The sequence below is a fragment of the Vulpes vulpes genome, chromosome 3 (assembly GCF_048418805.1).
Source record: "Vulpes vulpes isolate BD-2025 chromosome 3, VulVul3, whole genome shotgun sequence".
Lineage (NCBI taxonomy): Eukaryota > Metazoa > Chordata > Mammalia > Carnivora > Canidae > Vulpes > Vulpes vulpes.
In genome coordinates this window covers 97,111,619-97,125,606 of record NC_132782.1, presented here as the reverse complement: position 1 = coordinate 97,125,606, position 13,988 = coordinate 97,111,619, and the positions used below count along the sequence as shown (strand labels likewise).

Below are 13,988 nucleotides of genomic sequence, written 5' to 3'. Positions count from 1 at the left end.
TGCAGAGGCTGTAATGGGTTTTCTCTGAGTTGATTTAACTTGGCTGAGAACTTCCCCCATCCCTGCTGTGTCTGCTGTTCCTGGGGGGTGGGTTCTTGTAGCGCAGGTACTGCGCCCCCCCTTCTGCCTCCTGCCCCACGCTGTGGGACTGGGCTTACTTTCTACGGGCTCTTCTCACTTCTGCCATCCTTCACTGCCACCTCTCTCTTACTTGCCATCCTTAAATTTGCTGCAAAATGTCCTCTGCTCCCCTCCACCCATGATAAGTGGTACCTTGAGGTACAATGAAAGGTTGTAAATGTTTAAGAGCACTTTCTCAGGTGTGTGTTTATGGAGGGTGGGGAACTGGGAGAGGGAATGGGGCGGTGGGTGGGAGGGCAAGTGAGGAGGAGGATGGGATAGAGACTAGTCTGAAAGCCCTAAGCACTCCCTGCCCCTGCGATCCACGGGGGCATGCTGTTGCCTTTGTTCTTGGTCCTCTTGACTGTCCCTCCCCCAGGCGCCAATGACCTTAGTCAACATGGGGCTCGGGCAAGAAGGCTGCAGTGGAAATCCTTGGGTATTTATAAATTGCCAGACTTTTAAAAATACCACCAGGAAGGTGCTCACTCTGCTCCCAGAGACCTTTAATATATGCCCTGGGCAAGTCTTGTTCCCCATTTGCTCCCAAGAAGTTCCCAACAGCCAGGCAAAGCTCTGGGTGCACGGGTCAGAAGACCCCGTCCCATCGTCCTTAGAGCACGTGGGAGACTTGTGATTACAGTAGATCCCCAGAGCCACCAGCCCTGATGAGGGACTGCAGAGTCACAGGAGTGGACAGGAGGGCCTTTGAGTAATCACTGTAATCCCTCTCAACTAGAGCGGACTGAGAAATTGCCCATGGGCTCCATTAAAAATGTGGTCAGTGAACCTATCGAAGGACATGAAGACTACCACATGATGGTAAGTAGCCCGGCGTGGTTTAGCCTCTCACTGCACTCCTGCTTCTGCTCAGCTAGCAGGGAATGGAGTTCTAACTGAGCTTTCTTAACTGAAGAAGTGAGCTCAATATTCAGAAGATGCAGTTTTAAGACCCTCACGTTTTCTTCATCTCCTTTGAACTCAATCTGTGATCTATTCCTAAGTTTATTTTGCAACACCCACCGCTCCCCTCCCATCAGTTTAAAGGGGATATGTTTTATATCTTTACCTTCCTCTTCTATGTAATATTTTTGTCTTTAGATCAGGAAAATAAACACAAAGAGGAGGATTGGCTTGTGGGTTTTCATTTTAACTTTTGTCCTGTGTATAAAACAAAATCTCCCACTAGCCTTGGCATTTGTGAGGACACCGGGTGGTCCCCTTCCGTGGAAGTGGTACTCTTCTCAGGCAGCAGCCATCACGTGGCTGAGGACACCACGGGGAGGAGGGGGTCCATGGTCATCATTTGCATGGAGGTGTACTCTAAAGAGAGCAGGCTATTCTTTCCAAGACAGAACGTTTGGAGGCACTCCCCAGGTTTGTACAGAACAAAGCCAAGAATTCAGTGAGGCAGTGCATGGAGCAGCTTAGGCAAACTCCTGCATTTTCCCAGCACTGTTAGGAGGGGCCACTTTGGAGTCCAGTTTAGTTATTTGAACCCCAAAGTCACTATGATCACTATGACAGGGACCCGACCTGAGCCAGTAGTAAGCTGGGGGGAGGCAGATATTTGAGTGGCAGCCAACAGCGCTGTAGCTGTGTCGGCCCCGTTCCAGGAACAAGGAGCAGCAAGTGGCTTGACCTGTGCATCGGTATTGGAAAAGTCCCCTGCAGAGGGAGGTGTTGGAAGATCCCAGGGAAAGGGGGCTGGAGTTCTGGAGGTTCTCTCTGGGAGGATGGCAGGTCTCCTGGCTCGAGGGAAAAGTCAGACAGGTCCCCTCCCTTGCCCTGTTGGTGTGTGTCCGCTCAGAGGCGCTAAAGCCAGGCCCTGGCTGGGGTTGCAGGCCCCAGGCTGCAGCAGGGCTCCTGGATGTCCTGGGAGTGGCAACGTCCAGGGGGCTGCTTGCAGGCCCTCTGGCAGCCCTTCACCCCTCGTCCTTAAAGGGTGGCAGACGGATTCATTCTGCCTACTTGGTGATTTTTCCTGTTGACAAAGTCGGCTTCTAGATGTTTTTAGCTGAGCCCCTTCACTCCCTTTTGGGTCTTTCCTATTACCTGTTTGCCCTGTGGCATTCACAGCCCCACTTTTCAGGCAGCGGGGGGAGTGGGGTTCCCAACAAGTTGAGCGGACCATTTCAGACGTCCTTTAAGAAAGCAGTTTGGATGGCTAACACTTTAATACTCAGTTCAGAAGCTTATCTATCGGGTGATTTCTGGTGGAGAGTGGTCGTGATCGTCCCTTGTCTTTCCTCAGTGCCATGAAGTGGCACCTCAACCTCTTTCTGAATGAAAGTCCTTTGCTCAATTTGCAGGTGCCATTTCAGTAGCTAGATTAATGGTATCCTAGCTCACATTAGAGAGGGATGGCTGTGCTTTTCATTCTTAGAGAAACATTTAAAAATGCAGAAGAGAACAGAGGAGAGTTGAACAAACCCATATATCCATCACTAAGAAATGACTTGTAAATATTTTGTGAATTGCTTTTAAACGGTTTTTTTTTTTAAATAAAAGAATATCTGCCAACAGCGATTACGTCCCCATTGTCTTCCCCTCCCCCATCACCATGAGCATGATTTCTCACGTGAATCCTTTCCAGCTCTCTGCTTTTGTGTTCGTATAAGCCCATGAACGAGATACAGTACTGTTTTGTGTTTTTTCAGTTTTCGTAAATGGTATCATGGTATGTATCGTTCTGCAACTTGCTGGTTTTGGTTCAACATTGTGATCTGTCTGTATTAACTGTAGATTCAGTTCATGCCTTTGAAAAATAATCCCGCATTCATTCGAATAGGCCACGTCACTTTTAATTTTGCATTCCCTGACTGATGGATATGTAGGTTGTTTCCAGGTGGTTACCAGTCCTGACAGTGCTACTGTGAGCACTCCGATCTGTTTCTTTGTGCATGTGTGACAGTGTTTCTAGGGCAGTGGTTCTCAAACTGGTCTCTGGATCAGGAAGGATGACATCACTGGGGAATCTTGTTAGCAGTGCAGATTCTCAGGCCCAAGACCTTCCCAAATCAGAAACTCTAGGGGGTGGAGTCCAACCGGTCTGTTCTAATAAGCCTTCAGATGGTTCTGATGCACACTCATGTTTGGGAGCCACTGCTTTAGGGTCGGCTATGCTTAACCCTCCACCACCTTTTTTGGGGGGAGCGTGGGGGGGACCAGGAGAATGCTCTCCATGTGCAGTTTCTCCCTTCCCTTAGTTAACTCACTTCTCAGCCCTCATGTTTGTCGTGCTGCTTGCTCAGTCTCCCGACCTCTGAAGTACCGCTTGGTTTTCCTTTTTCCCTTCCAGGCGTTTCAGTTGGGCCCCACGGAAGCCTCTTACTACTGGGTGTACTGGGTCCCAACTCAATATGTGGATGCAATCAAAGACACTGTGCTGGGGAAGTGGCAGTATTTTTGAAAGCACTTTCACCTCTGGCCCAGGAGACTGACCCAAAGTGAAGGACATTGCTGGGAGAGGCCTGCAGCATCCCTGGATTTCAGAGTTCTGGGACTTTGTTCAAAACAAAACAAAAAAAAACAAAAAACCTATATCCACTCTAAGGCGATGTGGTGACTGAAGCCAGAGGTGATGTACTTTCACCATTAGCTTAATTTTAACTTAAAATCGCCGGTTCCCTTTTCTGGCAGTCAGCTTCATACCATTTTTAAAGTCAACACGGTGGAAATCAATAAATCTGAGTTCCGAACATATTGTGTGGAATACTCTTAAGTGTGTTTGAGAGTAGATCTACCAATTTTGTTTAGAAAGGAATGATCAAAAGCTTGCTGGTTTCCTTTTAATTTTTTTTAAAACAATTTCAACTGAAATATTTTCATAAATCTTTGGTTGCAAACATTTGGACTGCGTTGTGATGAGTTGGGTTTTTGTTTTTATCCTTTTCGTATAAAATTGTATGCAAAATGAGGGTGGGTTAGTAAGCCATATTTTTCTGTCCATTGATTCAGATTTAATTCTTTTCCCTTTTTTATGTTCTCATTTCCTAGATTTGAATTTTTGTTTCAAAAACCCAAAGATGTCAGTTCCTGTTTTTGTACCTCATCAAAGCTTCCTCTCCTGGCCTTCCTCCCACCATGCTGCTGCTTGAGAATGCGCGGTGGGAGAGGAAGAGCTGTTTGGTCTAGGACAGGGAGCTGTCGCGCTTGCTGTGCTGTTTGTCGAGCAGCGGAGTATCTTACAGCGACTCCTGTCTAAACGTCTTGCCCCTTGGGCCCTGGTGTCTGCTGGTATCCTGGTTGTCCAGTGCCCTCACTGTTTGGCTTCAAGGCCCAACCTGGCATGGGTGTGCCTGGGCTACGCTGCCTAAAAGCCACAGTTCCCGGGCTGACAGACGCCTCTTCTAGGAGGAGCTGGATGGAAGACCGTATCTACAGCCATAGAGCCACAGGCCCAGATCTTTCTTTCTTTCAAAGTTCTGAGAAATTCTTAAGCAGTCCAATGATTATTTCAATTGTGCTTCTCCATTTGGTCCTTCTGCTCATGCATTATGTTCAAGTGTCCTTCATCCCAGGTTCAGAGATGCTGCCTTTCTCAATTAAAAGACATGTTGACCTAGTGGGTCGGCCGATGTATTTAAACATCGAAAATGGGATAAATTGCTTTCGTGATTAGCTCACCCTCTTCTGGTTTTAGCCCTTACGTTCTTGGTACACGTGAGCTTCTGTTGTCTCCTTATGGCTCGATCGACTCTGACACGAGGGCGAGTCTCTTGGTGAATGATACCCTTTGTGCTCTTTGCTGTTTCTCTGCTGGCTGTCTTTGCAATTCTCCCCTCCCTGGCTGCAGACTCTCATAGTAAGGTTTGGCGAAAGATTTTCCAAACTTCACATTCTGGATTCTAGGCTGTTCCCCCTCATTCTGTGAAATGTAATTAGCATGTGTTCGCCTAAGATGACTATTCTTTGTGAGCCAGTTAATGATGATACTCTACGCCCTTCCCTTCCAAGCTGTAGTTCAGGAATCCAGCCCGTGTAGACAGACTTTGTGCTTTTCACGGTGTAGCCCATGCCCAGTTATACCTCTGGGCGGGGAAACCTACTCTTGCTTTTGTGGGGGGCACACGTACCATATGTGAAGTGTAGCATCCAAGAAACTGCCTGTTTGTCATCCCTTGAAGAAGGAGCAGTCACTGCAGCTTTTCTGTCCTCGTTGGCCTGCAGTTCCTGGAGAAAAGGGCTTCTTTGCTACTTGTCAGAGCCTCCCTCTGCAGGACAGGCCCGCAGAGGAAATGATCACGTAGCAAGCAGAGGGTCCTCTTGGTTTGAATACTGCCCTTTTTGTTGGCCAGCGCCCCTGTCCTGGAGACGTATCCTGACAATGCCACACACACCCATTTTTGTTGTCGTGAAGCCAGTGTCTCCGTCCCCAGACTGGCCTCGCAGTGCTGCTCTCTCAGAGGCCCTTCCCGCCAGTCTCCTCGTTTGCCCTGTTTGGTGGGTGCCCGTGCCGTCTGCCCTCCCTTCCTCCCAGTGAGAGCGTGTGTCCCTTTGTCTCCCTGCTCCCCAAGGGCCAAACTGCTTCTCACTCAGGCTGCTGTCATTTCTAGACAGGACCAAAGCCTGTGTGAGCCTTTTTCTTTTACGTAAAATGGTGCTTTTTCCTTACTTCAAGATACTATATATAAATAATAATGTCAATGACATCTTTTCGTACAGAGCCGTTGGAGTATTGCTTTACAGAGCTCAGTAAATTTGCTAGAACGATCTTGAGCTCTGGCTCCTGACCCTGTCTGCGTCGAGACCTTGCTGGGAGCCCTCGGGAAAGCAGAGGTGGACAGCACCAGAAGCCACTGGGAGAAGTATTTGACTTAGATCCACGTCTGGGTCACAGCAGTATTCAAGGTTTTGTCACTCGGTCCCGTGAGCGGTCTCTTCCTTAACCTTGTTTACGGTCCAGAATGTACTGCCTAAATCCATGTTAGTAAATGGAAGTCTTCATCCCCATAGGAGGCATCACAGTGTTCGTTTTTCCTCAGGATTGTTTCTCTGCACTTCCTTCCCTATGGAGGGGGACGGGCTCCTTCCCCGGGGTCTTGCCCTCCCTTGCCGTTGCAGGAGACATGCAGGTGGGTGGCATCAGGAGGAGCTCCTGCATGCAGGGAGCAGGCTAGAGGCTTGCCATCTCTTCTGTGCAGGGTGCTTCTCTGAGCCTTCTGAGGGCTGCTGCCTCTTCCAGGGTCTGTGCTGGCACTCCTCCTGCAGGTTTTGGCTAATAGATGTCAGGCCTTTCTTCCCTCTCTGAGGCCACTTGGCAGAGTCACTACCAGGTAGCCCGGCCAGGGCCCAGGCAGATTTGCGCAGCTCTGTCTCTGTCCGTCTGGGCCTCTGAAAAGCAGACTCGTGAGTTGCTGGACTCTCTGGGATGAAGTATTTTAATTGAAGCGGGGCCTTTGGCAAGTAGTGTTGGCTCTTTTTTGGCATGGTTGAACTGAGATAAGGGAGCCCTGGTGGACACTGCGGGGGATGGCGAGGCCTTAGTAGCCTCCTTAGCTGCTGCTCTACCTTACGGAGGGCCAAAGAGACCGACTCTGCCACTTTGCCACATCTCAGAAAAAGTTGCCATATTTCAGCCAGAAGGGACTTGCTTTCCTCTTTCTCTTCCTAACCATGTGCCTGGAGGCGCCATCCTGGACTCTTGCACTTGGCCTTCCCGTTCTTTGCTGGGGCAGCGAAGGGGAAGGGATAGACACCGTGTGCCAGGGCCGTGTAGGGCAGGCTTTCTTTCCACCCCGTCTTCTGGGGGAGACCTTTCTCTTGCTCCTTGCTGCTCTGTTCATGCCTGTTGTCTTGGAAAAGGGTGGTCCCTTTGTCTTAAGGCTCTGTGAGGAAGTCCTTTCCAGTCAGGATTGGTACCTGTTTCCTTCCTAATAGGGCCGGGTGGCCTCTCTGAAGTTACAGGTGGTCAGGAGCCCTCCAAAGTGCAGAACATCTGGCACATCTACCTGCCAGGCTGGGTGGTTCTACTGCTTTCTAAATTTCTAAAAAAAAAACCTCTTTCCTTTTCTTTCTTAAAGAGTTCTGCAGAATTATTTGACGATATACGTAAGTACCATGTTTCCTTGTGGTGTGCGCTCTGTTCTGGTTTCTGTTTTTAAATCAAATGCCTGTTTGGGAGGAGATGAACGTATTTAGTCTATTAGATCTGCGCTGCTGGATTTTTTTTTTTTTTTTTTAAAGTGTAACCTTGACTAGCTGTCTTATTGTTTATCCTGTAAGATTAGCCTATCAATTAAAGTTTGATAATTAATTGCGTCTCCTTTTCCTTCCAATTTTTCATGCGCCTAATCCATACTGGGGATTGACCGATATTTGGGATGGGCCTGGGGCTGGTTGGTTTGATTTGTTTTGTTTTGTTTTGTATTGTTGCCAGTTGTGGTCTACTCTATTACTGTCTATTTATTTGGCTTAAAGCATATTCAAATTTGTTCCTGTGAAATACAGTCGATACACTGATTTTGTTTTTTGTTTTTTGTTTTTTTTTTACTGTGTTAGCCAAAACAACCAACTTGTCAGACACCCTTGAGTTAGGGCAGCCTTCTTCCCATGTTCTAGTGTCAGAGGGAAACTGCCTTCCTGTCCTTATACCTTCTGACTACTTCATGTGACTTTGCCTGGCCATTTGGCCTTCGAGGGCATGTTTAATAAAACACTGAGATGGAGCTACAGCTCTTGGGGCAAGCTGCAAAGACCCAGGGGTGGAGGTAGGGTGGGGAAGATCTATTTCTAAAAACAGGACAAAAACAGTCCCTGCCATGAAGAGTCATATAGTTTTTCACAACTGGTTCTGACCTGGTACCACCCACCCTTGGCATTTTTTTTCCTTGGCATTTTTTTTTTCCTCAGTATCTCAATTCTGAAATGATGCTATGAGATTCTTAAGGATCTGTTGTATAGGGGAGAGGAGTGGATGGGGACTGTGCCATGTGCTGCACATTGGCTGATGCCCACCTGGAGAATCTCAGTACAGAGGGTGCTTCTGGATTTTATCCCAGGTTTGAACGCTTAGTTATTTCAGGCACCTTCAGACTAATAGGATGATTGACCGTCCTCAGATGGAGAATGGGATAAACTCCAGCCTGAATATCTTACCGTACCTTCTGGGGAGATGTGTGCATTCTCTCAGCAGTAGTAACTAACAGAACCCTTTCTGCAGTAGGGATCCTGCGAACAGTCATTACGGCAGGAGGCAATGACTGCTTCCTACTCTTGCTCAAGAGGTGCTCTGGTGAGCCCATCCATGCTGTGGGAATTTGACATGCTTCCCACCCACGAGCTCTCTGCCAACACCACTTGGCTTCTTTGAACCAGGATTAACCCCTCTGGCTCTCCCTAGTTTATTAAGGCTCATTTTGATCTGAAGCCTTGTTAGCTTTGATCTAGAACCTTTGCTGCTGTTCACCCTATTTCATAACTCTGAATTCTCAAGTTTCTTGCTTCTGTTTTACCCCTCTCAGCCTTACCTAATTTTAATTCCTCACTGTTTCCCTTTTTGTTTTGGTTATTTTCAAATCTACAGAAAGTTTAAATACACTACAGTGACCACCTCATACTTTACACCAAGTCCACTAGTTGTTAAAATATTAACCACACACACTTGCTATCTTCCCCAGACACAAATGCACTTTATTTTGCCAGAACATTTGACAGACATGCAGACATCGTGACATTGAGCACTCCTCTCCTCAGAATGACACTGTCACACCTTAGGCATAACACCATTGTCTCACCCAAGAAAAATATCAGTTCAATGATAACCTGATACACAGACCAAAATATCTTCTAGAGCTAGTTTTTTCCAACTGGTTTTTAAAGATTGATTTATTTGAAAGAGGATGTGTGCACACACAAGCATGAGCAGAAGGGGCAGAGAGAATCTCAGGCAGACTCCCTGCTGAGTGCAGATCTCAGGACCCTGAGATCATGACCTGAGCCAAAATCAAGAGTTGTTTAACTGACCGAGCCACGAAGATGACCCTGTTTTTAAATCTTTACCCCAATCTTGTGTTTTTTTCAATACTGTTGGTAGCTTTTGTTATTGCTAATCTTGTTTTTTCTCCCCCCCCCTTAAAGTTATTTTCCTCCTGTATTTCTTTCATTTTAATTTTCACTGTGAACCTCCTGATCTCTTCCTTTCGTGTCCTGAGTCTTGCTCTTTAACGTCCTGCCTTTTTCATGATTGGTCAGAGCTATGGTTCTGAGGAGGCGCCTGGGAAATGGCACCTCACGGCCAGAATCCTCTCATCCACTGATCACTCTGCTCCCCTCCCACATCTAAGTCAAGGACTTACTGATTCCAAGGCTCTAGGACTCAGAACTCTTGATTTTCGGTGACAGTCTTGATTCACATGATGTAGGCAAAATGATTTGGCTCATGTAACCCGAAAATCCAGAGTCTCAGACTTCGCCCAATGCGGGCACTTAAGTCAGGTTGTCAGCTAACTCCGGACTCTGCTTTGCCAGGTGGAGCTCTTAATTGGCTTGTGGCCCTTGCCCTCCACAAACACACAAACGTGGCAACCTTAGCATCTAAGGCATGTCCTAGTTGACGTCTATTCATCGTGAGTCTGGGGCTTTCAAACACTCCAAACTGTAGAAAATGGAGCAGCTTTGGCAGGCCACCTAGCAGGGTTTGGGCTAGATGCCAAGCCAGTGCTACTTGGTAAGGGGCTTGCTCCAAACACTGCCTTCAAGCCTTGTGACTTCAGCTCCTGAAGGGGCTTACCATGTGCCAGGGGCTGGGTCAAATTATGCATGTGCGTTCTATTGCCAGCCCTTTGCCACATCCTTGTCACCCCCACTTTATCCATTAGAGGACACGGGCACAGAGAAGCTAGTGGCTTAGGCAGGCTTGTGCGCCTGCCAGTGACTAAGGCTCCCACTGGAACCTGGTTTTGCCTCTAGTTAGTCTGTGCTCTGGATAGCACCCTGTTGTTGAGAACTGAGGAAAGAACTCGGCTACTTTGTTTTCTTTTGTATATTTCTTCTTTCCTGGGGTTTAGCTGTATGTTTTAAGGGCACTAACTTGTGCCTGTAAGTTCTATTTTTAAACTTTGAACCCTGACAGCTGTTTATTCATCAGCTGCAATGTTAAAAATGAAAACAGTAATGCATGTACTTGCTCAAAGAACTTCTAGTGGTAGGTAATCCTCTAGTGGTAAACTTCTAGTGGTAGGTAATCCTCTCACTCAGTTCTCAGCTCTGGTCAGCCCTTGAAGGAGGTAAACTTCACTTTAGGCTTACACATCCCAGGTCAAGTCATTCTCACTTCAAGGCTGAGGGCTTAACTGTGCGGACGTCGAAGCTGGAGGGGGCCAGCTCGCAGACACTCAGACTCCAGCCCCGCGGCTCCAGTCCGGAGTTTTTCTTCAGCTCTTGCTGGTTATCTGTCATTTGCTTGGGATCCTACAAACAAATCCAGCACAGTCCCCAACTGAAATTCTATCGGCCTTCCATCTGATCCACCTCCATTCCCTGTTTCAGACAGTAACTCAGGCAGCACCCAAGCCATCTACTTGAGATCCTAGGCTCGCTGCCCTTTTCAGCTGACCAACTGCTGCCATTTTTACTCCCAGAGTATCTTTCGAGTCCATCCCTTACTATCCCAACCCCAAATCTGCATTTTTCTTATGAGCTCTTCCACTAACCACATCCATCCCCTCAGGCCACCCTTGGCACACATACCTAGCAGTGTCTGAGGCCAAGTATATCTGACTGTGTCTCCCCTGCAGAAGATCCTGTCAGCACCTGCTGCCGACACGTTCCAGACCGAAGCCCTCCTTTGTGACCTGATCCCAGCCACAGCCGGAAGCCACGGGCAACCCCGCCCATGAGTTCACGCTGTAGCAATGTCCCAGACTGAGCAAACGGGCGTCCTAACCCCTCTCTTGGCGCATGCCACTTTCCTGCCTGCCTGGCTAGCTCCACAGAGCCTTAGGAACTTGGCTCAGGCCTCAGAAACATCAGCGCCTCTGCTACTGCTATTCCTTCCTGTTTTCATGTACTTTTTTTTTCTTTAATATTTTTAAAACATTTTCAATAGGCTCTGCACCCAGTGTGGGGCTTGAACTCATGACCCTGAGACCGAAAGTCATGCTCTATGGACTGAGCCAGCCAGGTGCCCCATTCACATACTTTTAGGTATCAGTTTTATTTTTCATTTGTTGCACAGTACTTATAATTTTTTTTAAGATTTATTTTAGGGAAAGCAGTGGAGGGAGCAGAGGGAGAGAGAATGTCAAGCCTACTCCCCAGTGAGCACAGAGCCCAACATGGGGCGCGATCCCATGACCCCGAGATCATGACCTAAGCCAAACTCCAGAGTCACTTAACTGACTGAGCCATGTAGGTGCCCTGGTATTTATAATTTAAAAAATACTGATTAACAAAAATAAGCTAGTGTATTTCTACCATTTCATGGTAATCATTACGAACATTCTGGTATGTGTTTTATAGAGATGGGATCATGCTATTTATGTTTTTATTTTTAAAACACTGATCTTTCCGTGTCATTGTATCAAATTGTTTCTATTTAGCCAATCTCATGTGGTTAGATAACGATCTGTACGCCATCAGTATATTCTTCTTTAGGCGTATCATGAAATTTTTTAGTTTGACAACTTTCAAACCACACAGTGGAAAGAATATGCATACACATGCCTGTCCCCTGGCTGCCAGTTAACATTGTGCAGTTTCACTTTTTTTTTTTTTTCCCTGAACCATCTGAAAGTTAGCCAGAGACCTCTTGATGCTTTACTCAAGTGTTAAGTCTCTAACTCCTGAGAATAAGGTCTGGTACATAACGCTGATGTTAGACCTGAAAAATCAAACGTATGTCACCTACATAGTCGTTTTCACATCATTCTTTTTCCCCCAGTCCTTTCACATTCCCTGAAATTTGACATATCTCTGGTCCCTTTTTTTTTTTTTCTCTCTGGTCCCTTTTAATTTAGAATAGTTACCCAGTCCTTTTTTCTCCATGATACCTTCTAGATTCATTTTCTCATGATCAGATTCAGGTCAGATGATTCCAGCCAAGCCCAGAGGTGACATCCCTCTTGGCTCATCAGATAAGGAGCTGCGGTGCTTGTTGTGTGACTGCTGATGCTGAGTAGGCTGTATCACACAGACTGACGGTCTCACCTACAACACAGGGAGCTGAGAGTGTAGATGTGTGCTCAGGCCCTGCTTGCTGAAGCGTGCCCTGTCTGTGATCGGCGTGTAATGGTTTCACTGGCTGAATGAGTGCTCTTGCTGTTTGGGGGTCACAGAAGAGTGGAAAGTGAAGGCAGACCTGGAGCCGGGACAGCAAACAGGTCGTGACTGGCCTCACAACGACCCTGCCACCAAGGGAACAGCCTACAGCAGATGCACAGATCCTCAAAGGCCTTTGTAGGCAGCCATTAAAACCAAGCACAAAAATAAATAAATAAATAATGAATGAATGAATGAATAAATAAATAAATAAATAAATAAAACCAAGTGCACACAGGGGCACCTGGGTGGGTCAGCCTGTTAAACATTATGTCTAACGTTGGCTCAGGTCATGTTCCCGGGGTCCTGGGATTGAGGCCTGAGTCGGACTCCCTACTCAGAGAGGAGTCTGCTTCTCCCTCTGCCCCTGTGCCCCCCCCGCCACCATGCTCTCTCAAATCTCTAAAAAACATGCACACAGTCTCTTTTATTGTTTTAAATCACACATCCTTTGGAATGCTACATTTGGCCAGTTCACTGCCTACCTGTGGTGGCACAGGAGTCTGTCAGAATTTTCCAGCAAGTTCTTAGAGTAGAAAGATCTTTGCTGTTGCTTAATACTCAGATCCTAAAATAGCATTACCAGCAAATTCTCTGTATGTACTCAGTAAATTTTTCCCCCTTATTCTAGCTCCTTTGAGACTTCCCAGAGTTACAAGGGATGTGCACGGTATTTCACTGCAGATGTATGGTTAAGATGATAGCAAAGCAGTCACTTCAGTGCCAGCACTGCTGAACTTCACCTAAGGCACAAACAACCACAGATGTTTTCTGGCAAAATTGCAGCTGCCAAGGGGTTGAAATAACTACAGCAGCTTATCCCAGATGTTAAACTGCTTCATCCCAATCAAAGGAGCCATCATAGCCTGTTTTGTTCCCTCTTGGTTTCCCAGTGCCCAGGAAGCATGGTTTGCTGATTAAATGCTGCTGTAAGAGAGTAAGGATGCTCCCTATGCTCCAATTTGGCATTTTCCAAGAACTTCTAAAGTATTAAAATATATAATAAGGTGCAGTGTAATAAATGCTTCCTGGAACTGAGAAAGGAGGTATGTCTGCCTAAAACGCCGAGAGTGACACTGAAGGCAACTGGGGCATCGGTGTCCCCAAGAAGGAACCCAGGCCTAGAGGCAGGCCCCTTCTATCACCTCATCCTTCAGCCAGGAGATTCTCTGCCAGCTTAGGGTCAGATAGCCCCTGCACGTCTGTTTCTTCATCCTATATACCACAAGGCCTCGATTCCCTCCCTCAAACTAGAAGTTTTGATACAAGTAGAGCAATACTTTGACAGGTCCCAAATGAAATCTCAAGAGAGAGGTAATTGCCTACTTCAACCCAGGGCCTCACACAGCGCTAAGGAATAAAAGGAGCAGTGCTGCTGCTTACTGATACAGGACAGAGGGACCCATGTCAAACTGACCTTCAAGGAACACAGAGAACTTTGTACCTTGGAAAGATATATAGGACAGGGATGCTGACATGATACACATATGCCGGTGTTAGCTGACACATCTGATAAACTTAATTGAAAACAAAATTTTTTTTTGAGGTATAAAGTCCTTTTATCCACCAATACTCATCTGAAGGCCATGGGAAAGAAACTCATTTCA

The 13,988-nt window shown here is 46.9% G+C and overlaps 1 protein-coding gene across 7 annotated transcripts in view; it reads left to right on the top strand.

The window, feature by feature from the left end:
* Positions 1-13,988, top strand: part of UBFD1 (ubiquitin family domain containing 1) — a 32,512-nt gene that overhangs the window by 8,286 nt on the left and 10,238 nt on the right. For 2 of the 7 annotated variants that reach the window (XM_072751348.1, XM_072751351.1), the window contains exon 6: positions 860-942. In XM_072751348.1, the coding sequence (XP_072607449.1) occupies positions 860-942 (83 nt within the window). Of the gene's footprint in view, positions 1-859; positions 943-3,421; positions 7,379-10,859; positions 11,391-13,988 lie in introns of those variants that run through there. The other 5 variants (XM_025983784.2, XM_072751350.1, XM_025983783.2 and 2 more) reach the window with 5 other exon arrangements.